General features: G+C 40.5%; 1 protein-coding gene across 2 annotated transcripts in view; it reads left to right on the plus strand.

The window, feature by feature from the left end:
* The window catches only part of MTRF1 (mitochondrial translation release factor 1), a 76,119-nt gene that overhangs the window by 44,940 nt on the left and 7,601 nt on the right, over nucleotides 1-23,578 (plus strand). For both annotated transcript variants that reach the window (XM_081214803.1, XM_081214804.1), the window contains 2 exons: nucleotides 16,786-16,903; nucleotides 22,730-22,866. In XM_081214803.1, coding sequence (XP_081070929.1) covers nucleotides 16,786-16,903; nucleotides 22,730-22,866 — 255 coding nt within the window. The remainder of the gene's footprint in view (nucleotides 1-16,785; nucleotides 16,904-22,729; nucleotides 22,867-23,578) is intronic.

A 23,578-nucleotide genomic window follows, 5' to 3' on the forward strand; every position in this document is an offset into this window, starting at 1 on the left:
CTTTGTCTCTTCTAATAGTCTTTATTTTAAAGTCTATTTTGTCTGATATAAGAATTGCTACTCCAGCTTTCTTCTGATTTCCATTTGCATGGAATATCTTTTTCCATCCCCTTACTTTCAATCTGTATGTGTCTCTAGGTCTGAAGTGGGTCTCTTGTAGACAGCATATATATGGGTCTTGTTTTTGTATCCATTCAGCCTATCTGTGTCTTTTGGTGGGAGCATTTAGCCCATTTACATTTAAGGTAATTATTGATATGTATGTTCCTATTCCCATTTCCTTAATTGTTTTGGGTTCGTTATTGTAGGTATTTTCCTTCTGTTGTGTTTCTTGCCTAGAGAAGTTCCTTTAGCATTTGTTGTAAAGCTGGTTTGGTGGTGCTGAACTCTCTCAGCTTTTGCTTGTCTGTAAAGGTTTTAATTTCTCCATCAAATCTGAATGAGATCCATGCTGGGTAGAGTAATCTTGGTTGCAGGTTTTTCTCCTTCATCACTTTAATTATGTCCTGCCACTCCCTTCTGGCTTGTAGAGTTTCTGCTGAGAGATCAGCTGTTAACCTGATGGGGATTCCCTTGTGTGTTATTTGTTGTTTTTCCCTTGCTGCTTTTAATATGATTTCTTTGTGTTTAATTTTTGACAGTTTGATTAATATGTGTCTTGGCATATTTCTCCTTGGATTTATTCTGTATGGGACTCTCTCTGCCTCCTGGACTTGATTAACTATTTCCTTTCCCATATTAGGGAAGTTTTCAACTATAATCTCTTCAAATATTTTCTCAGTCCCTTTCTTTTTCTCTTCTTCTTCTGGAACCCCTATAATTCAAATGTTGGTGTGTTTAATGTTGTCCCAGAGGTCTCTGAGACTGTCCTCTGTTCTTTTCATTCTTTTTTCTTTATTTTGCTCTGCATCAGTTATTTCCACTATTTTATCTTCCACGTCACTTATCCGTTCTTCTGCCTCAGTTATTCTGCTATTGATCCCATCTAGAGTATTTTTCATTTCATTTATTGTGTTTTTAATCGATGCTTGATTCATCTTTAGTTCTTCTAGGTCCTTGTTAACTGTTTCTTGCATTTTGTTTATTCTATTTCCAAGATTTTGGATCTTGGAAATAGAATCTTGGATCATCTTTACTATCATTATTCTGAATTCTTTTTCAGGTAGACTGCCTATTACCTCTTCATTTGTTAGGTCTGGTAGGTTTTTATCTTGCTCCTTCACCTGCTGTGTGTTTTTCTGTCTTCTCATTTTGCTTATCTTAGTGTGTTTGGGGTCTCCTTTTTGCAGGCTGCCGATTCGTAGTTCCCGTTGTTTTTGGTGTCTGTCCCCAGTGGCTAAGGTTGTTTCAGTAGGTTGTGTAGGCTTCCAGGTGGAGGGGACTAGTGCCTGTGTTCTGGTGGTTGAGGCTCAATCTTGTGTTTCTGGTGGACAGGTCCACATCTGGTGGCGTGTTTTGGGGTGCCTGTGGCCTTATTATGTTTTTAGGCAGCCTCTCTGCTAATGGGTGGGCTGTGTTCCTGTCTTGCTAGTTCCTTGGCATAGGGTGACCAGCACTGTAGCTTGCTGGTCGTTGAGTGAAGCTGGGTGCTGGTGTTGAGATGGAGATCTCTGGGAGATTTTCGAAGCTTGATATTATGTGGAGCTGGGAGGTGTCTTGTGGACCCATGTCCTGAAGTTGGCTCTCCCACTTCAGAGGCACAGCACTGACTCCTGGCTGTAGCACCAAGAGCCTTTCATCTACCCGGCGCAGAATAAAAGGGAGAAAAAGTAGAAAGAAAGAATTAGTAGAAGAAAGAAAGAGAGAGAGAAAGAAAGGAAGAAGGAAAGGAAGGAAGGAAGAAAGAAAGAAAGGAGGGAGGGAGGGAGGAAGGACGGAAAGAAAGAAAGGAGGGAGGGAGGAAGGAAAGAAAGAAAGAAAGAAAGGAGGGGCGGAGGGAGGGAGGGAGGAAGGGAAGGTAGGAAAAAAAGAAAGAGAGAAGATAAAGTAAAATAGAATAAAGTATAAAATATAGTAGCGTTATTAAAATAAAAAAGTAATTATTGAAAAAAAAACGGACAGATAGAGCCCTGAGACATATGGTGGAACCAAAGCTATACAGAGAACATCTCACACAGAAGCATACACATAGACATTCACAAAAAGAGAACAGGGGGAAAAAATCGAAAATCTTGCTCTCAAAGTCCACCTCCTCAATTTGGGATAATTCGTTGTAAAAAGAGGAAAAGGGGAAAAAGTCTGAAATCTTGCTCTCAAAGTCCACCTCCTCAATTTGGGATAATTCGTTGTAAAAAGAGGAAAAGGGGAAAAAATCTTAAATCTTGTCCTCAAAGTCCACCTCCTCAATTTGGGATGATTTGCTGTCCATTCATGCACTCCACAGACGCAGGGCACATCAAGTGGACCGTGGAGCTTTAATCCACTGCCTCCGAGGCTGCACAGAGAGATTTCCCTGTCTCTTCTCTGCTCTCACAGCTCCCGGGTCTCAGCCTTGGACCTGGCCCCGCCTCTGCGCGTAGGTCGCCGGAGGGCGTCCGTTCTTCGCTCAGACAGGACGGGTTTAAAGAAGCCGCTGATTCGGGGGCTCTGGCTCACTCAGGCCGAGGGGAGGGAGAGGCACGTAGTGCGGGGCGGGCCTGTGGCGGCAGAGGCCAGCGTGACATTGCACCAGCCCGAGGCGCTCCGTGCGCCTTCCCGGGGAAGCCGTCCCTGGGTCCCGGGACCCCGGCAGTGGCGGGCTGCACAGGCTCCCAGGAAGGGGGGGGTGGACAGTGACCTGCGCTCGCACACAGGCCTTGTGGCGGCGGCAGCAGCAGCCCCAGCGTCCCACGCCCTTCTCCGGGGTCCACGCCTTTAGCCGCGGCTCGCGCCCGTCTCTGGAGCTTCTTTAAGCAGCGCTCTTAATGCCCTCTCCTCGCGCACCAGGAAACAAAAGGGAAGAAAAACTCTCTTGCCTCTTCGGCAGCCCCAGACTTTTTCACCGGACTCCCTCCGGGCTAGCCATGGTGCACTAACCCCTTCAGGCTCTCTTCCTGCCCCCAGCCCCAGTCCTCTCCCTGCGCTCCGACTGAAAGCCGATACCCGAGCCTCAGCTCCCAGCCCCGCCCGCCCCGGCGGCCGAGCAGACAAGCTTCTCGGGCTGGTGTGTGGCTGAGGGCACCGATCCTCTGTGCCGGAATCTCTCCGCTTTGCCCTCCACACCCCTGTTGCTGTGCTCTCCTCCGCTACTCCGAAGCTTTCCTCTCCACCACCCGCAGTCTCCGCCCGCGAAGGGGCTTGTAGTGTGTGGAAACCTTTCCTCCTTCACGGCTCCCTCCCACTGGTGCAGGTCCCGTCCCTATCCTTTTGTGTCTGTTTATTCTTTTTTCTTTTGCCCTACCCAGGTATGTGGGGAGTTTCTTGCCTTTTGGGGGGTCTGAGGTCTTCTGTCAGCGTTCAGCAGGTGTTCTGTAGGAGTTGTTCCACGTGTAGATGAATTTCTGATGTATCTGTGGGGAGGAAGGTGATCTCCGCATCTTACTCTTCCGCCATCTTCCTCCATCCTCTCTAAAGCTGCATCTTAATGCCGTGCATGTGACTCTTAATTACCAAGAGAAAAGGTATTATTTCATGAAAAGTCAAAGATGACAGCATATGTGTTCAGAACATATAAAGGTGACCTGTTGACCACAGCAACTGAAGAGTGTTTTCCTTGCTTTCTAGATTCCTATATTGCTTGGTAACCAGGAGGCACCATATTGTCTTGATTACTGTAGCTTTGTAGTATAGTCTGAAGTCAGGGAGTCTGATTCCTCCAGCTCTGTTTTTTTCACTCAAGACTGCTTTGGCTATTCGGGGTCCTTCGTGTCTCCATACAAATTTTGAGATGATTTGTTCTAGTTCTGTAAAAAAATGCCATTGGTAATTTGATAGCGGTTGCACTGTATCTGTAGATTACTTTGGGTAGTATAGTCATTTTCACAATATTGATTCTTCCAGTCGAAGAACATGGTATATCTCTCCATCTCTTGGTATCAACTTTAATTTGTTTCATCAGTGTCTTATAGTTTTCTGCATATAGGTCTTTTGTTTCCCTAGGTAGGTTTATTCCTAGGTATTTTATTCTTTTTGTTGCATTGGTAAATGGGAGTGTTTCCATAATTTCTCTTTCAGATTTTTCATCATTAGTGTATAGGAATGCAAGAGATTTCTGTGCATTAATTTTGTATCCTGCAACTTTCCCAAATTCATTGATTAGCTCTAGTAGTTTTCTAGTGGCATTTTTAGGATTTTCTATGTATAGTATCATGTCATCTGTAAACAGTGACAGTTTTACTTCTTCTTTTCCAATTTGTATTCCTTTTATTTCTTTTTCTTCTTTGATTGCCATGGCTAGGGCGTCCAACACTATGTTGAATAATAGTGAGAGTGGACATCCTTGTCTCGTTCCTGATCTTAGAGGAAATGCTTTCAGTTTTTCAGCATTGAGAATGATGTTTGCTGTGGGTTTATCCTATATGGCCTTTATTATGTTGAGGTAGGTTCCCTCTATGCCCACTTTCTGGAGAGTTTTTGTCATAAATGGGTGTTGAATTTTGTCAAAAGCTTTTTCTGCATCTATTGAGTTGATCATATGGGGTGTTTTTTTTTGTTTTGTTTTGTTTTTTGATCATATGGTTTTTATTCTTCAATTTGTTAATATGGTGTATCACATTGATTGATTTGCATATATTGAAGAATCCTTGCATCCCTGGCATAAATCCCACTTGATCATGGAGTATGATCCTATGAGGGTGATGGTGCCCTCATAGAATGAGTTTGGGAGTGTTCCTTCCCCTGCAATTTTTTGGAAGAGCTTGAGAATGATGTATGTTAGCTCTTCTCTAAATGTTTGATAGAATTCACCTGTGAAGGCATCTGGTCCTGGACTTTTGTTTTTTGGAATATCTTTAATCACAGTTTCAATTTCATTACTTGTGATGGTCTGTTCATATTTTCTGTTTCTTCCTGGTTCAGTCTTGGAAGGTTATACCTTTCTAAGAACTTGTCCATTTCTTTCAGGTTGTCCCTTTTATTGGCATAGAGCTGCTTGTAGTAGTCTCTTAGGATGTTTTGTATTTCTGCGATGTCTGTTTTAACTTCTCCTTTTTCATTTCTAATTATATTGATTTGAGTCCGCTCCCTCTTTTTCTTGATGAGTCTAGCTAACGGTTTCTCAATTTTGTTTATCTTCTCAGAGAACCAGCTTTTAGTTTTATTGATCTTTCTTTTTGTTTTCTTTGTTTCTATTTCATTTATTTCTGCTCTGATCTTTATGATTTCTTTCCTTCTGCTAATTTTGGGTTTTGTTCTTTTTTCTCTAGTTCCTTTAGGTGTAAGTTTAGATTGTTTACTTGAGATTTTTCTTGTTTCTTGAGGTAGGCATGTATAGCTATAAACTTCCCTCTTAGAACTGCTTTTCCTGCATCCCATAGGTTTTGGATTGTCGTGTTTTCATTGTCATTTGTCTCTAGGTATTTTTTGATTTCCTCTTTGATTTCTTCAGTGATCTCTTGGGTATTTAGTAACATATTGTTTAGCCTCCACGTGTCTGTGTTTTTTACAGTTTTTTGCCTGTAATTCATTTCTAATCTCATAGCGTTGTGGTCAGAAAAAATGCTTGATATGATTTCAATTTTCTTACTTTTACTGAGGCTTGATTTGTGACCCAAGATGTGATCTATCCTGGAGAATGTTCTGTGTGCACTTGAGAAGAAAGTGTAATCTGCTGGTTTTGGATGGAATGTCCTATAAATATCAATTAAATCTATCTGGTCTATTGTGTCATTTAAAGCTTGTGTTTCCTTATTTATTTTCATTTTGGATGATCCGTCCATTGGTGTAAGTGAGCTGTTAAAGTACCCCACTATTATTGTGTTACTGTCGATTTCCTCTTTTATAGCTGTTAGCAGTTGTCTTATGTATTGAGGCGCTCCTATGTTGGGTGCATATATATGTATAATTGTTATATCTTCTTGGATTGATCCCTTGATTATTAGGTAGTGCCCTTCCTTGTCTCTTATAACATTCTTTATTTTATAGTCTATTTTATCTGATACGAGTATAGCTACTCCAGCTTACTTTTGATTTCCATTTGCATGGAATATCTTTTCCCTCTCCTCACTTTCAGTCTGTATGTGTCCCCAGGTCTGATGTGGGTCTCATGTAGACGGCATATATACAGATCTTGTTTTTGTTTCCATTCAGCATGCCTGTGTCTTTTGGTTGGAGCATTTAATCCATTCATGTTTAAGGTAATTAATGATATGTATGTTCATATAATCATTTTCATAATTGTTTTCGGGTTTTTTTTTTGGTAGGTCCTTTTCTTCTCTTGTGTTTCTCACTTAGAGAAGTTCCTTTAGCATTTGTTGTAGAGCTGGTTTGGTGGTGCTTAATTCTCTTAGCCTTTGCTTGTCTGTAAAGCTTTTGATTTCTCCATCGAATCTGAATGAGATCCTTGCTGGGTAGAGTAATCTTGGTTGTAGATTCTTCCCTTTCATCACTTTAAGTATATCATGTCACTCCCTTCTGGCTTGTATAGTTTCTGCTGAGATATCAGATGTTAACCTTATGGGAGTTCCCTTGTATGTTATTTTTCATTTTTCCCTTGCTGCTTTTGATAATTTTTCTTTGTCTTTAATTTTTGCCAATTTGATTACTATGTGTCTTGGTGTGTTTCTCTTTGGTTTTGTCCTGCATGGGACTTGCTGCACTTCCTGGACTTGGGTGGCTATTTCCTTTCCCATGTTAGGGAAGTTTTCAACTATAATCTCTTCAAATATTTTCTCTGGTCCTCTCTCTCTCTCTTCTCTTTCTGGAACCCCTATAATGCGAACGTTGTTGCATTTAATATTGTCCCAGAGGTCTCTTAGGCCGTCTTCATTTCTTTTCATTCTGTTTTCTTTATTCTGTACCACAGCAGTGAATTCCACCGTTCTGTCTTCCAGGTCACTTATCCGTTCTTCTGCCTCAGTTATTCTGCTATTGATTCCTTGTAGTGTAGTTTTCATTCCAGTTATTGTATTGTTCATCTCTGTTTGTTTGTTCTTTAATTCTTCTAGGTCTTTGTTAGACATTTCTTGCATCTTCTCGATCTTTGCCTCCATTCTTTTTCCGTGGTCCTGGATCATCTTCACTATCATTATTCGGAACTCTTTTTCTGGAAGGTTGCCTATCTCCACTTCATTTAGTTGTTTTTCTGGGGTTTTATCTTGTTCCTTCATCTGGTACATAGCCCTCTGCCTTTTCATCTTATCTATCTTTCTGTGAATGCGGTTTTTGTTCCACAGGCTGTAAGATTGTAGTTCTTCTTGCTTCTGCTCTCTGCCCTCTGGTAGATGAGGCTATATAAGAGGCTTGATGGGAGGGACTGTTTTTTGTTTCTTAAGGTAAGCTTGTATAGCTATAAACTTCCCTCTTAGAACTGCTTTTGCTGCATCACATAGGTTTTGGGTCGATTGTCATTTGTTTCGAGGTATTTTTAAATTTCCTCTTTGATTTCTTCAGTGATCTCTTGGTTATTAAGTAGTGTGTTGTTTACCCTCCATGTGTTTGTATTTCTTACAGATTTTTTCCAGTAATTGATATCCAGTCTCATAGTGTTGTGGTCAGAAAAAATACTTGATATGATTTCAATTTTCTTAAATTTGCCAAGGCTTGATTTGTGACCCAGGATATGATCTATCCTGGAGAATGTTCCATGAGCAGTTGAGAAGAATGTGTATTCTGTTGTTTTTGGATGCAATGTCCTATAAATATCAATGAAGTCCATCTTGTTTAATGTATCATTTAAAGCTTGTGTTTCCTTATTTATTTTCATTTTGGATGATCTGTCCATTGGTGAAAGTGGGGTGTTAAAGTCCCCTACTATAATTGTGTTACTGTTGATTTCCCCTTTTATGGCTGTTAGTATTTGCCTTATGTATTGAGGTGCTCCTATGTTGGGTGCATAAGTATTTGCAGTTATTATATCTTCTTCTTGGATTGATCCCTTGATCATTATGTAGTGTCCTTCTTTGTTTCTTGTAATAGTCTTTATTTTAAAGTCTGTTTTGTCTGATATGAGAATTGGTACTCCAGCTTTCTTTTGGTTTCCATTTGCATGGAATATCTTTTTCCATCCCCTCACTTTCAGTCTGTATGTGTCCCTAGGTCTGAAGTGGGTCTCTTGTAGACAGCATATATATGGGTCTTGTTTTTGTATCCATTCGGCCAGTCTATATTTTTTGGTTGGAGCATTTAATCCATTTACATTTAAGGTAATTATCAATATGTATGTTCCTATTCCCATTTTCGTAATTGTTTTGGGTTTATTATTGTAGGTGTTTTGCTTCTCTTGTGTTTCCTGCCTAGAGAAGTTCCTTTAGCATTTGTTGTAATGATGATTTGGTGGTGCTCAATTCTCTTAACTTTTGCTTGTCTGTAAAGCTTTTAATTTCTCTGTCAAATCTGAATGAGAGGGCTTCCCTGGTGGCGCAGTGGTTGAGAGTCCGCCTGCCGATGCAGGGGACACGGGTTCGTGCCCCTGTCCGGGAAGATCCCACATGCCGCGGAGCTGCTAGGCCCATGAGCCATGGCCGCTGAGCCTGCGCGTCCGGAGCCTGTGCTCTGCAATGGGAGAGGCCACAACAGTGAGAGGCCCGCGTACCGCAAAAAAAAAAAAAAAAAAAAAAAAAAAAAATCTGAATGAGATCCTTGCTGCGTAGAGTAATCTTGGTTGCAGGTTCTTCTCTTTAATCACTTTAAATATGTCCTGCCACTCCCTTCTGGCTTGCAGAGTTTCTGCTGAAAGATCAGCTGTTAGTCTTATGGGGATTCCCTTATGTGTTACTTGTTGTTTTTCCCTTGCTGCTTTTAATATTTGTTCTTTGTATTTAATTTTTGATAGTTTGATTAATATGTGTCTAGGCATGTTTCTCCTTTGATTTATCCTGTACGGGACTCTCTGTGCTTCCTGGACATACCTATTTCCTTTCCCATATTAGGGAAGTTTTCAACTGTAATCTCTTCAAATATTTTCTCAGTCCCTTTCTTTTTCTCTTCTTCTTCTGGGACCCCTATAATTGGAATGTTGTTGTGTTTAATGTTGTCCCAGAGGTCTCTGAGACTGTCCTCAATACTTTTCATTCTTTCTTCTTTATTCTGCTCTGCAGTAGTTATTTCCAATATTTTATCTTCCAGGTTACTTATCTGTTCTTCTGCCTGTATTATTCTGCTATTGATCCCTTCTAGAGAATTTTTAATTTCTTTTATTGTGTTGTTCATCTCTGTTTGCTCTTTAGTTCTTATAGGTCGTTGTTAAACGTTTCTTGCATTTTCTCCATTCTATTTCCAAGATTTTGGACCATCTGTACTATCATTATTCTGAATTCTTTTTCAGGTAGACTGCCTGTTTCCTCTTCATTTGTTCGGTCTGGTGGGTTTTTGCCTTGCTCCTTCATCTGCTGTGTGTTTCTCTGTCTTCTCATTTTGTTAAACTTACTGTGTTTGGGGTCTCCTTTTTGCAGGCTGCAGGTTCGTAGTTCCCGTTGTTTTTGGTGTCCTTCCCCAGTGGCTAAGGTTGGTTCAGTGGGTTGTGTAGGCTTCCTGGTGGAGAGGACTAGTGCCTGTGTTCTGGTGGATGAGGCTGGATCTTGTCTTTCTGGTGGGCAGGTCCACGTCTGGTGGTGTGTTTTGGGGTGTCTGTGGCTTTATTATGATTTTAGGCAGTCTGTGTGCTAACACATGGGGTTGTGTTCCTGTCTTGCTAGTTGTTTGTCAGGGTATCTTGCACTATAACTTGCTGGTCGTTGAGTGGAGCTGGGTCTTGGCGTTGAGATGGAGATCTCTGGGAGATTTTCACCGTCTCATATTATGTGGAGCTGGGAGGTCTCTTGTGGACCAGTGTCCTGAACTTGGCTCTCCCACCTCAGTGGCACAGCCCTGACGCCTGGCTGGGGCACCAAGAGCCTGTCCTCCACATGGCTCAGAATAAAAGGGGGAAAAAAAAGAAAGAAAAAAGAAGATACAATAAAATAAAATAAAATAAAGTAAAATAAAATAAAGTTATTAAAATAAAAAATAATTATTAAGAAAAAAAATTAAGTAATAAAAACATAAAAATGGACTGACAGAACCCTAGGACAAACGGTAAAAGCAAAGCTATACAGACAAAATCACACACAGAAGCATACACATACACACTCACAAAAAGAGAAAAAGGGGAAAAATATATATATATTGTTGCTCCCAAAGTCCATCTCCTCAATTTGGGATTATTCGTTGGCTATTCAGGTATTCCACAGATGCAAAGTTCATGAAGTTGATTGTGGAGATTTAATCTGCTGCTCCTGAGGCTGCTGGGAGAGACTTCCCTTTCTCTTCTTTGTTTGCACAGCTCCCGGGATTCAGCTTTGGATTTGGACCCGCCTCTGCCTGTAGGTCGCCTGAGGGCGTCTGTTCCCCGCCCAGACAGGATGGGGTTAAAGGAGCAGCTGATTCAGGGTCTCTGGCTCACTCAGGTGGGGGGGAGGGGGTACAGATGTGGGGCGAGCCTGCGGCGGCGGAGGCCAGCGTGACGTTGCACCAGCCTGAGGCGCGCCGTGTGTTCTCCCAGGGAAGGTGTCCCTGGATCCCAGGACCCTGGCAGTGGCGGGCTGCACAGGCTCCCGGGAGGGGAGGTGTGGACAGTGACCTGTGCTCGCACACAGGCTTCTTGGTGGCTGCAGCAGCAGCCTTAGTGTCCCATGCCCGTCTCTGGGGTCCGTGCTGATAGCCGCTGCTCACTCCCATCTCTGGAGCTCCTTTAAGCGGCGCTCTTAATCCCCTCTCCTCCCGCACCAGGAAACAAAGAGGCAAGAAAAAGTCTTTTGCCTCTTTGGCAGCTCCAGACCTTTTCTTGGACTCCCTCCCGGCTAGCTGTTGTGCACTAGCCCCCTTCAGGCTCTGTTCACGCTGCCACCCCCAGTCCTCTCTGGGGGATCTGACCTCTGAAGCCCGTGCCTCAGCTCCTAGCCCCGACCCATCCCGGTGGGTGAGCAGACAAGCCTCTTCGGCTGGTGAGTGCTGGTCGGCACCGATCCTCTGTGCGGGAATGTCACCGCTTTGCCCTCCGCACCCCTGTTGCTGCGCTCTCCTCCGTGGCTCTGAAGCTTCCCCCCTCTGTCACCTGCAGTCTCTGCCCGCGAAGCGGCTTCCTCGTGTGTGGAAACCTTTCCTCCTTCACAGCTCCCTCGCTCTGGTGCAGTTCCCATCCCTATTCTTTGTCTGTTTTTTCTTTTTTCTTTTATGCTACCCAGGTACGTGAGGAGTTTCTTGCCTTTTGGGAGATCTGAGGTCTTCTGCCCGTGTTCAGTAGGTGTTCTGTAGGAGTTGATCCACATGTAGATGTATTTCTGATATATTTATGGGGAGGAAGGTGATCTCCGTGTCTTACTCTTCCACCATCTTGAAGCTCCTCCTCTCTTTCTTATTTTACCTCGTTATAAACTCGTATATTGAATTTCATATATTGACCTCATTATAGACCTATGGATTTTTTAAATTCAATGAGTTATAATCACTATTGTTTTTCTTTCTTATTAAATTGAGGTATAGTTGATTTACAGTACTATATTAGTGATTCACAATTTTTTTAAGTTTTATAGTTTTTATAAAATATTGGCTATATTCCCTTGTGCTGTACAATATATCCTTGGGGCTTATTTATTTTATACATAATAGTCTGTACAGGGCTTCCCTGGCGGCGCAGTGGTTGAGAGTCCGCCTGCCGATGCAGGGGACACGGGTTCGTGCCCCGATCCCGGAAGATCCCACATGCCGCGGAGCGGCTGGGCCCGCGAGCCATGGCCGCGGAGCCTGTGTGTCCGGAGCCTGTGCTCCGCAACGGGAGAGGCCACAGCAGTGAGAGGCCCGCGTACCGCAAAAAAAAAAAAAAAAAAAAAAAAATAGTCTGTACATCTTACTCCCCTACCTCTGTTCTTCCCCTCTCCCCTTCCCTCTCCCCACTGGTAACCACTGGTTTGTTCTGTATATCTATGAGTCTGTTTCTTTTTTGCTATATTTAGTAGTTTGTTTTATTTTTTAGATTCCACATATAAGTGATATCATACAGTATTTGTCTTTGTCTGACTTATTTCACTAAGCACAGTACCCTCCACATACATCCACGTTATTGCAAATGGCAAAATTTCATTATTTTTTATGGCTGAGTAATATGCCATTGCATATATATACCACATCTTCTTTATCCATTCATCTGTTGATGGGCACTTAGGTTGCTTCCATACCTTGGCAATTGTAAATAATGCTTCTATGAACACCGTGGTGCATATATCTTTTCAAATTAATGTTTTCATTTTTTTTCAGATTTACAACCCAGGAGTGGAATTGCTGGATTGTATGGTAGTTCTGTTTTTAATTTTTTGAGGAGCCTCCATACTGTTTTCCACAGTGGCTGCTCCAGTTTACATTCCCAGTGTGTACAAGGGTTCCCATTTCTTCACATCCCCACCGATACTTGTTGTTTGTGGTCTTTCTGATGATACCCATTCTGACAGGTGTGAGGTGATATCTCACTGTGGTTTTGATATGCATTTCTCTGATGATTAGTGATGTTGAGCTTCTTGTCCTGTGCTTGTTGGCCATCTGAATGTCTTCTTTGGAAAAATGTCTGTTCATGTCTTCTGGCTATTTTTTGACTGGTTTTTTTTTTTTTATGTTGAGTTATATCAGCTGTTTATATATTTTAGATATTAACCCCTTATCATCATACCATTAGCAAGTATTTTCTCCCATTCAGTAGGTTGTCTTTTTGTTTACCTATTTTTTCCTATGCTGTTCAAAAGCATTTAAGTTTGATTAGGTCCCATTTGTTTATTTTTGTTTTTGTTTCCTTTAGGAGACATATCCAAAAAATATTGCTACAATTTATGTCAAAGAGTGTTCTGCCTATATTTTCTTCTAGGAGTTTTATGGTCTTACATTTAGGTCTTAAATTCATTTTGAGTTTATTTTTGTATATGGAATGAGAAAATGTTCTAATTTCACTCCTTTACATGTAGCTGTCCAGTTTTCCCAGGACCACTTATTGAAAAGGGTGTCTTTTCCCCATTGTATATTCTTGCCTCCTTTGTTGCACATTAATTGACCATAAGTGTTTGGGTTTACTTCTGGACTCATTATTCTGTTTCATTGATCTATGTATCTGTTTTTGTGCCAGTACCATACTGTTTTGATTACTGTAGCTTTGTGGTGCAATCTGAAGTTAGGGAGTGTGATAGCTCCAGCTCTGTTCTTCTTTCTCAAGATTGTTTTGGCTATTTGGGGTTTCTTGAGTTTCCATACAAATTTTAAAATTATTTGTTCTAGTTCTGTGAAAAATGCCATTGGTATTTTGATAGGGATTTCATTGAGTCTGTTGGTTGCCTTGGGTAGTATGGTCATTTTAACATAAAATTCTTCCAATCTATGAACACATGTTTTTCCATCTGTATCATCTTCAGGTTCTTTCATCAGTGTCTTGTTGTTTTCTGAGTACAGGTCTTTTACCTCCTTAGGTAGGTTTATTCCTAGATATTCTATTCTTTTTGATGCTATTGTAAATGGGGTTGTTGTCTTAATTTCTCTTTCTGATAGTTTGTTGTTAGTGTATAGAAATGCAACATATTTATGTATATTAGTTTTGTATCCTACAACTTTACCAGATTCATTGATGAGCCCTAGAAGTTTTTTGGTGGTGTCTTTAGGAGTTTCTATATATATTATCATGTCATCTGCAAACAGTGACAGTTTTACTTCTTCCTTTTCAATTAGATTCCTTTTATTACTTTTTCTTGTGTGATTGCTGAGGCTGGGCAGTCGCTATTGTTTTTAAAGTTCAAATTGTCCCATTTGGCCCATAGTAGCCTTTCTAGGGTAGCCCCTTTTGGAATGACCCAATCAGTCTTTGAGTGCATACTTGCTTTCTGCTGTAATAGACATCCCAGGCTACCTTGTACTCTGCTGCCTCAGACTTGGAGTCAGACCTGGTTCTTTTTAGTGGGGAATGTATCCAGAAGTCAACGTATGGGTACTAGGTCTGCTCATTATTACTAAAGTGTACTTATTACATCAAGACTCTTCAGTGGATAGAATTAGGAAATACATATGATTTTAAATCAAAGGTTACTATTATTATTACTTCCAATTCAAATTTACAGGGAGTATCTTTCCTGTACCTTTTTGCATTTTGTTTTATATCTTTCCTCTTGTAGTTAAAATCTTCTTTCTTAATCACTTTTAATATGTTTACCTTTTGCTTTATTATACTATATATAAAATAGTTTCAAAATTTTTCAGTAAACTACTTTGTAATGTTTAATATTTCTGTCGTTAGAATGTAACCCACCAAGAAAGCAGTCAGAGTAATATGTTCAAAGACCATCTGAAATAATGTTTTTCTGTGTGGTTATGTCATTATTTTGGTAAATATTTTGATTCATTTGTTTCTGGTTATATTTAATTTTTAAGATTTAATTTTTCTTTCCTCTTTTCTCTTTTATTTTTGGTGTAATCAGCATTTATGTGGTTCAGAAATCAAAACCATAGAGTTGTCTTGTTTCCATCCTTATTCCTTCCACCCCATTCTCACCTATCCCCTTGTTGTCTTCATATTCTTGAAAATTAAACTCATTTAGTGAAGCTTCATTCTCCTAAAGAGGGCCTTATTCTCTTAATTGACATTTTAACTTCTTTGTAAATTAATAAGTCACTGTTTCTATGTTCAGAATTCCCCAGAAGTTATTAGGTAGTTTCTATAACATTTGGGAGAACATGACATATAACATCGACATATTTGTTGTATAACTACTTAATATACTATAACCACAGGAAATGGGAAATTACTTTTCATCTCTTTACTGTTTATTGAAATTTTAAGCTAGCCAACACTGGCATATTTTAACAAAGCCTGTATAATCTTTGCACTGTGTAATCTTTTTCTGCACCATATAGTACTCATCTTAGAGGAAACAAAAGAACAACCAACTAAGTTATATATTAGATTCTAACCTCAACCCTGTTATTAGTGTACTTTTCAAAGAGTATGGTCATACTTGCTGTCTGTCATTCATTGAAATAAATGATAAATGTGGAACAAAATGTTAGGTCTCCCCTCAAAAACAGCATATTTTGTATATATTTGTATATATATCTGTATATTTATATATAGATACATATTTCTGTGCATTCATGTGTGTGTGTATAAATATCAGAAAATTTCCTAAGGCTGTCATAACAAATTACCACAAGCTTAGTAACTTAAAACCACAGAAATGTATTCTCCCACAGTTCTACAGGTCAGAAGTCCAAAATCAAGGTATTGGCAGGGCCATGCTCCCTCCAGAGGTTCTGGGGGAGAATCCTCCCTTGCCTTTTCCAGCTTCTGGTATCTCCATGTGTTCCTTGGCTTGTAGCTGTACCACTCCAATCTTTGACTCCAAATTCACATGGTCTCCTCCTCTCTCTTCTCTAGGTGTCTTTTATAAGGACACTTGTCATTGGATTTAGGGCTTATCCGAATAATCCAGTATGATCTCATCTTAATTCAATTATGTCTGCAAAGACCCTTTTCCCAAATAAGGTTCCGGTGATTAAAATAGAACATATCTTTTGAGGTGCCTCCGTTCAGTCCATTAACAAGCACACACATACACACACAGTGGATTCTCATTCACAGTAGTTATGTTTTACAAAGTCACAGTGAATACTGATTTAGTGAATACTGAACTATTTTTTCTAGGGAAAATATATATACATATCTCACACAGATTATAACCCTAAATCCTAGAAACAACCTATCCTGGTAGATTCTATTTTCTTTATTTTACAAGAGAGAAAATGATGTTCAGAAGTGGTAAGTGACTTGTCTTGAGGCACGTCATTCACAGGTGCCAGAGTTGAAATTCAAACCCTGTCCAGCTGGCCCCAGAGCCAGAGCTTCTTGCACTGCCCTGCCCTGCCCCTCCTGTCCTCATCCTCTGTCATCTCCGTAGGAGCTGAAACAAGAAAGCAGAGAGTCACCTTGTTGGACCTCAGCTGAGAACATGCATGTGTAGAGCAATTGGAATGTTTTGCTGCTCTGCATATGTCTGCAAATGACTGTGAAAGTGCTGCAATAATTGACTTGCAGGAACAAATAAATTCTAGCGAGTAGGTATATTCGCAAATACAGAATCAGGAAATAATGAGGATCAACTTTATATGTATGTATATATATTTTTTAAATATATGTTGTATCTAATGTAGCTTTGTGGGATGATAGATGATGAAACTTCTGAAAGATTACATAACTCAGTGATCTCATAGCATCATAAGTCAGTATTAAAAATTGCATCCGTTGGGGACTTCCCTGGTGGTCCAGTGATTCAAAATCTGCCTTCCAATGCAGGGGACACAGGTTCAATCCCTGGTCGGGGAGCTAAGATCCCACATGCTGTGGGGCAACTAAGCCCACGCACCGCAACTACTGAGCCTGCACACTCTGGAGCCCACATGCCACAACTAGAGAGCCTGCAAGCCTCAACCAAGACCTGATGCAGCCAAATAAATAAATATTTTTTTAAAAAATAGCATCTGTTGGAATAGGGAGTTTATGGTTCTTTCTTTGGTTTAAGTTATTTCACCTCTTAGTCAAATGGCTATGACTTAGCACAAAATAGTACAGTTTATTTGAAAGATTTGGGATCAATTTAGTATTAAAGTATTTGCTGAGTGTGGAATTTACTCATGCTATACGTTTTGTTCTAGGTAGATGTGAAAGTGGACCCCAAGGATTTACGAATAGATACATTTCGAGCCAAAGGAGCAGGAGGGCAGCACGTTAATACAACTGATAGTGCTGTCAGACTTGTCCATGTCCCCACCGGTAAGCTAGTCCTTTTGCTTTTGTACTTTTAACTGTTTTTCACATCTTATAAAACTATTTGGCATTTAGAAAGAGTCTTATGTTAGTGTCTGGTTCCTTGCACAAACCCTTTAAAGGTGACACTGGGGTCATGGGTCCGAGGTCCCCAAGGTGTTCATATTCCCTTCTGTTTGGAAAATGAACCTCCTTGGCTGTGTGTATTTAAGAGTGAGGTTCTAAAAGCTGAGTGCATGGGTGCCACTAATCCACTAGTAAGTTTCAACTGAAGTGCAGTCAGGTGATTAATCAGTTTTTTTATTAGAGCTCTTCAAGTGTCAGCATTTGTAGATCTTTTCTCTCAGGTAGTTTTTCTCCTGAGAAGGATCCTCCTCCAGGACACCCGAGAGTAAGGTCAAGGTCTCACCATTCAGTAAGCACACTTTTACTTAATCCTTTTTTATTCAGTTGTATGCCTCACACTTGCCTTGCTTTGCACCTATTTAGACTCAAGTCTGGAACTTTCCTTATTTAATTCTCTAAAGACTGTACTTCCTGCTTCCTGCAGATTGAGGGAGGGGACTTGAAGATCTTGTTGTTATATAGACTTTCTGTATCTAGTCCCCAAACTGTCAACCCTGAGTTCTGGGGTGCCTCATTAGTGCCTCAATGCCAGAGCCTGTCTGGCCCTCAGCGGGCAGATGGACTTGGTTCTGGTCAGCATCTCCCTCGACAGGGGGTTCGACCTCACCTTCCTCCTCTCTGCTGAGTCATTTGCCATTCTTTCAGCCTCTTTTTCTTCTTCTTTCTTTAATTAATTAATTAAATAAATAATTTAAAATTGAAGTATAGTTGATTAACAATGTTTTAGGTGTACAGCAATCCATCCACTTTGTCTTTATATATTGTGTTTGGAGACTACACTCATCATCTCATTTTATTTCAGATGGAGTTTGTGTTCCTGTTCTTGTTGTATCAGTGCAATTTATAAAAAAAGTTATTGAAGTATAGTTGATTTACAATGTGTTAATTTCTGCTGTACAGCAAAGTGACTCATTTATAGATATATGCGTTCTTTTTTCGTATTCTTTTCCATTATGGCTTATCATAGGATACTGAATATAGTTCCCTGTACTATATAGTAGGACCTTGTTGTTTACCCATCCTGTATATACTAGTTTGCATCTGCTAATCCCACACTCACCATCCTTCCCTCCCCCTACGCCACCGTCCACTTGGCAACCACAGGTTTGTTCTCTATGTCTGTCAGTCTGTTTCTATTTTGTAGATATGTTCATTTGTGTCATTTTTTTTTTTGTAAATCACCTGGGCTTTCTTTTTTTAAATATAAATCTATTTATCTTATTTATTTATTTTTGGCTGCGTTTGGTCTTGGTTGCTGTGTGCGGGCTTTCTCTAGTTGCGGCGAGCGGGGGCTACTCTTCATTGCAGTGAGTGGGCTTCTCATTGCGGTGGCTTCTGTTGTTGCAGGCACTGGCTCTAGGCGTGCGGGCTTCAGTAGTTGTGGCACACAGGCTCTAGAGTGCAGGCTCAGTAGTTGTGGCTCACGGGCTTAGTTGCTCCATGGCATGTGGGATCTTCCCGGACCAGGGCTTCAACCCGTGTCCCCTGCATTGGCAGGCAGATTCTTAACCACTGCGCCACCAGGGAAGCCCTGTGTCGTATTTTAGATTCCCCATATAAGTGATATCATATGGTATTTGTCTTTCTCTTTCTGACTTCGCTTAGCATGATAATTTCTAGGTCCATCCATGTTGCTGCAAATGGCATTATTCATTCTTTTTTATGGCTGAGTAATATTGAATTGTATACATGCACCACATCTTCTTCATCCATTTATCTGTTGATGGACATTTAGGTAGTTTCCATGTCTTGGCTATTGTAAATAGTGCAAATAGACATAGGGTTGCATGGATCTTTTCGAATTATAGTTTTGTCTGGGTATATGCCCAGGAATGGGATTGCTGGGTCATATGACAACTCTATTTTTACTTTTCTGAGGAACCTCCGTACTTTTTTCCATAATGGCTACACCAACTTACATTCCCACCAACAGTGTAGGAGGATTCCCTTTTTTCCACACATTCACTGACATTTATTATTTGTAGACACTTTTTTTTTTTTAATGCCATCCATTACCTGGCCCTTGATTACTTCTCCATCCTTAATGCTTGGCAGGTACCCTCCACAGCCCATAGCAAACCTATTTCTTTCTTTCTTTCTTTTTTTTTTTTTTTTTAATAAAGGTGTCACATCTTATTTATTTATTTATTATCTTTGGCTGTGTTGGGTCTTCGTTTCTGTGTGAGGGCTTTCTCTAGTTGTGGCGAGCAGGGGCCACTCTTCATCGCAGTGCGCGGGCCTCTCACTGTCGCGGCCTCTCCTGTTGCGGAGCACAGGTTCCAGACGCGCAGGCTCAGTAGTTGTGGCTCACGGGTCCAGTTGCTCCGTGGCATGTGGGATCTTCCCAGATCAGGGCTCGAACCCGCGTCCCCTGCATAGGCAGGCGGACTCTCAACCACTGCGCCACCAGGGAAGCCCCTGTAGACACTTTTTAATGATGGCCATTCTGATCAGTGTGAGGTAGTTTTTGTAGTTTTGATTTTCATTTCTCTAATAGTTAGCAATGATGGGCATCTTTTCATTTGCCTGTTGGCCATCTGTGTGTCTTCTTTAGAGAAATGTCTGTTTAGATCTTCTGCCCATTTTTCGACTGGGTTGTTTGTTTTTTCGTTACTGAGTTTCATGAACTGTTTGTATATTTTGGAGATTAAGCCCTTGTCTGTCGCATCATTTACAAATATTTTCTCCCATTCTGACGGTTGTCTTTTTGTCTCGTTTATGGTTTTCTTTGCTGTATAGATGCTTGTAAGTTTGATTAGGTCCCATTTGTTTATTTTTGCTTTTATTTCTATTGCCCTGGGTGACTGACCTAACACAACATTGGTAGGATTTATGTCAGAATGTTTTGCCTATGGTCTCTTCTAGGAGTTTTATGGTGTCATGTCTTACATTTAAGTCTTTAAGCCATTTTGAGTTTATTTTTGTGTACGGTGAGAGGGTGTGTTCTAAAGTTTTTTTTTTTTTTTTTGCGGTACTTGGGCCTCTCACTGCTGTGGCCTCTCCCGTTGTGGAGCACAGGCTCTGAACGCGCAGGCTCAGCGGCCATGGCTCACGGGCGCAGCCGCTCCGGGGCATGTGGGATCTTCCCGGACCGGGGCACGAACCCGTGTCCCCTGCATCGGCAGGCAGACTCTCAACCACTGCGCCACCAGGGAAGCCCTTTTTTTTTTTTATAGATTCATTTATTTTTGGCTGTGTTGGGTCTTCGTTGCTGCGCACAGGCTTTCTTTAGTTGTGGCGAGCTGGGGCTACTCTTGGTTGTGGTGCGTGGGCTTCTCATTGCAGTGGCTTCTCTTGTTGCAGAGCATGGGCTCTAGGCATGTGGGCTTCAGTAGTTGTGTCTCACAGGCTCTAGAGAGCAGGCTCAGTAGTTGTGGCGCACAGGCTTAGTTGCTGCATGGCATGTGGGATCTTCCCGGACCAGGACTTGAGCCCATGTCCCCTGCATTGGCAGGTGGATTCTCAACCACTGTGCCACCAGGGAAGCCCCTAAAGTTCTTTACTGACTTTCATTCCATAAGAAACTGTAAAAACCTAGAATTATATACATGAGCAAAATAACAGAAAACGTCTAAAACAATTCCCAACAACCATTGTTGGTATATACCTTTGGTGTATATCCTTTCAGATTCTTTTCTATGCATATATAAATATATCCTTTCTCACCAAAAGTGAAGTTATAATGTTTGTAGCTTACCATAATTTACTTAAGAAATCCACAAGTTGTTGAATACTTAGTATGTTTTACCTAAACCCTGTATTCTGTATTATAAACAGTAATAATTAGCTTAAGATGAATTAAAAATTAAAAACAAAGTAAAAGGTGACCAAATTTCTGAAAAAAATGAACTAAAATACTTTAAAACATTAGAGGATTATAAAACCACCCTGGGGACATCCCTGGTGGTCCAGTGGTTAAGAATCGCCTTCCAATGCAAGGGACTCGGATTTGATCCCTGGTTGGGGAACTAAGATCCCACAGGCTGTGGGGCAACTAAGCCCATGCACCACAACTAGGGAGCCCACGTGCCGCAACTAGAGAGCCCGCGTGCCACAACTAAGACCCGATGCAGCCAAAAATAAAAATAAACAAATAAATAAAATAAGTGAATTTAAAAAGTAAAATAAAATAAAGGCTCCTTGAGAGCATAGATGGTGTCTTATTCAAAAAGAAAAAAGAAAAAAACTACACCCTGGTTAGCCATAAATTACTAACTTTGCAAAAGTGACTGATGCTTGTATTGCCAGACTATCTTGGGCCAATTTTTTACCCACTTAGATGTGGTTCTTGGACCTAAAGAGGACTTAAGTCTTACCCACAGACCTTTTTTTCAAAGCCCTTTTATAATTTTTTTTTAAACAACTCCAGCACCTTGTTTCAACATAGTCTACCCCTCCCCCCAGTCCTCTATTCCTGAGGGAGTATTTAACGATTAAATACTCCTCTACAGAAAATGTATTAAAATAGATAATGAAGTGATTCCCTCAGGAATTACTGAGCTGGTGAGTAAGAAAAGGTCTGGCTTGAGCCACTGGATGAGAACAATGCAGGTATATAGACAAAGTCAGTATGGGTCAGCTAATAAGAGGAATTTGGAACAAATCTCATCACTGTCTGCTTATCTTGAAATGGAAACTTTCATATTCCTTTGGGTGCTGAAAAAAGGATTCCTGATTTAAGAGAGCTCCAAGCAAGTGCTTGGAAGACGTGAGCAAGTTGGTGCCCCAGCCCAAATGCATGGCTGCAATAAAGCAGTCAAGAAATAACATTAAACCAATAAGGGGGAAGCCTGCTTAAAGTTATTAGCAGGTGTCATTGTAGCTTATTTAGACAAGGTGAAAACGTAGTTTGAAGAGTAGAATTTTATAGAAATTTAAAAAATCTCCAGCAAAATAGTTACTGCCTTATCAGGGCAACTGGCCTAAGCTAAGAGGGTTTTGGTTTCTGTGATGCAGAAAGGAAAGTACCTTTCACCTCTAGTGTACCTGGGAGCAGGATTGGGTATAGACCTTCAGAGTGGTAGCTGCAAAGTTAAGAACACAGCCCGAAGTCTCAAGAGTCACCATTTCGGGGCTAGATTTAGGCTGGTAACTGGGCTACACAGTGAGTCAAACCCACCCAAATCCAGAAGTCAACTAACCAAAACATGTGCAGTTAGATATGTTGATTAGCTGGATTTAGAACCAAGACAACTGAGAAACTTTCACTATAAACTCTTCCTTTTAAAGAGTTTGGGTAGTTTCTTTTTATTGGTTTCTATATATAAAGTCTTTTTTTCTTTTTCCTGTTTTCTGTTATTTTTTTACATGAAGTATAGTTGGATTTTACAATATTATATTAGTTTCAGGTGTACAACATAGTGATTCAACACCTTTACAGATTATATTCCCTTTAAAGTTATTACGAAATAATGGCTGTATTTCCCTGTACTGTACAATATACCCTTCTCATCTGAAATACCTCATTTAGATATCAGAATCTAAAGAGCTATCTAAGCAATTGCCATCATAACCCAGGAATAGTTTCTGGAGTGTGCTAAATCTAAAATGTTTTTCATCCTTTTCCTGATTAACCTTTCCCCCTTTAAAATGTTCCTCAGTTCTATCTTTTTTATCAATTTTATTGTGGTATAATCGACACCTCATCTCTATTCTAATTTGATTTGTGGAGGCTCCAGTTTATCTCTGATCCCTGTTATTTTTCAGGACTTGTAGTAGAATGCCAACAAGAACGATCACAGATAAAAAATAAAGAAATAGCTTTGCGTGTGTTGAGAGCTAGACTCTACCAGCAGATTATTCAGAAAGACAAGTGTCAACAACAGAGTGTGAGAAAACTGCAGGTAAGATTTATTGAGTGAAATAACTTAATGCCTCTGTACAGAAAGCCGTCATTTTATGCAGAAAATGGAGTAAATGTTCTTAATAGAAATGAAATATCTTGGAGCATAGGAAAACATGCTCATTTGTAAATAGCAATAATTTAAGACCGACTGGTTATGGCTAAAGTTGGACATGGCAGTTTGGAAATAAGTAGAGGAGATATGTGTAAACTAAAAATTGTTTCCCAGTTGTTTCCCTCCAGTTTTAGATCATAATTGTCTTTAAAGGAAATTAGTGTAAAAGACAATTCTCTGGAAGTTAAGAGATTTTTCAGATTTTTAATTTAAAAACCTATGCTTTTATTATTGTATAACTTTATTTTTTTTCCTACATTAAAAAAAAATTTATTTATTTGGTTGCACCAGGTCTTAGTTGCGGCACATGAGCTCCTTAGTTGCGGCAGGCAGGCTCCTTAGTTATGGCATGTATGTGGGATCTAGTTCCCTGACCAGGGATCAAACCCAGGCCTCTTGCATTGGGAGCGTGGAGTCTTATCCACTGCGCCACCAGGGAAGTCCCTATTATTGTATAACTTTATGTGGGATCAAAAATACATGGCACTGCAAAAAACTGGTCATACTGACTGCTTCTGATGCAGTCTGGGAACCAGGAGTAGAAGAGAGATTAATTTTTTGCTATATACCCTTTTGTACTTTTTGAATTTTGTACTAT

Source organism: Mesoplodon bidens (genome assembly GCF_964165515.1).
Source record: "Mesoplodon bidens genome assembly, chromosome: 17".
NCBI classification, from domain to species: domain Eukaryota; kingdom Metazoa; phylum Chordata; class Mammalia; order Artiodactyla; family Ziphiidae; genus Mesoplodon; species Mesoplodon bidens.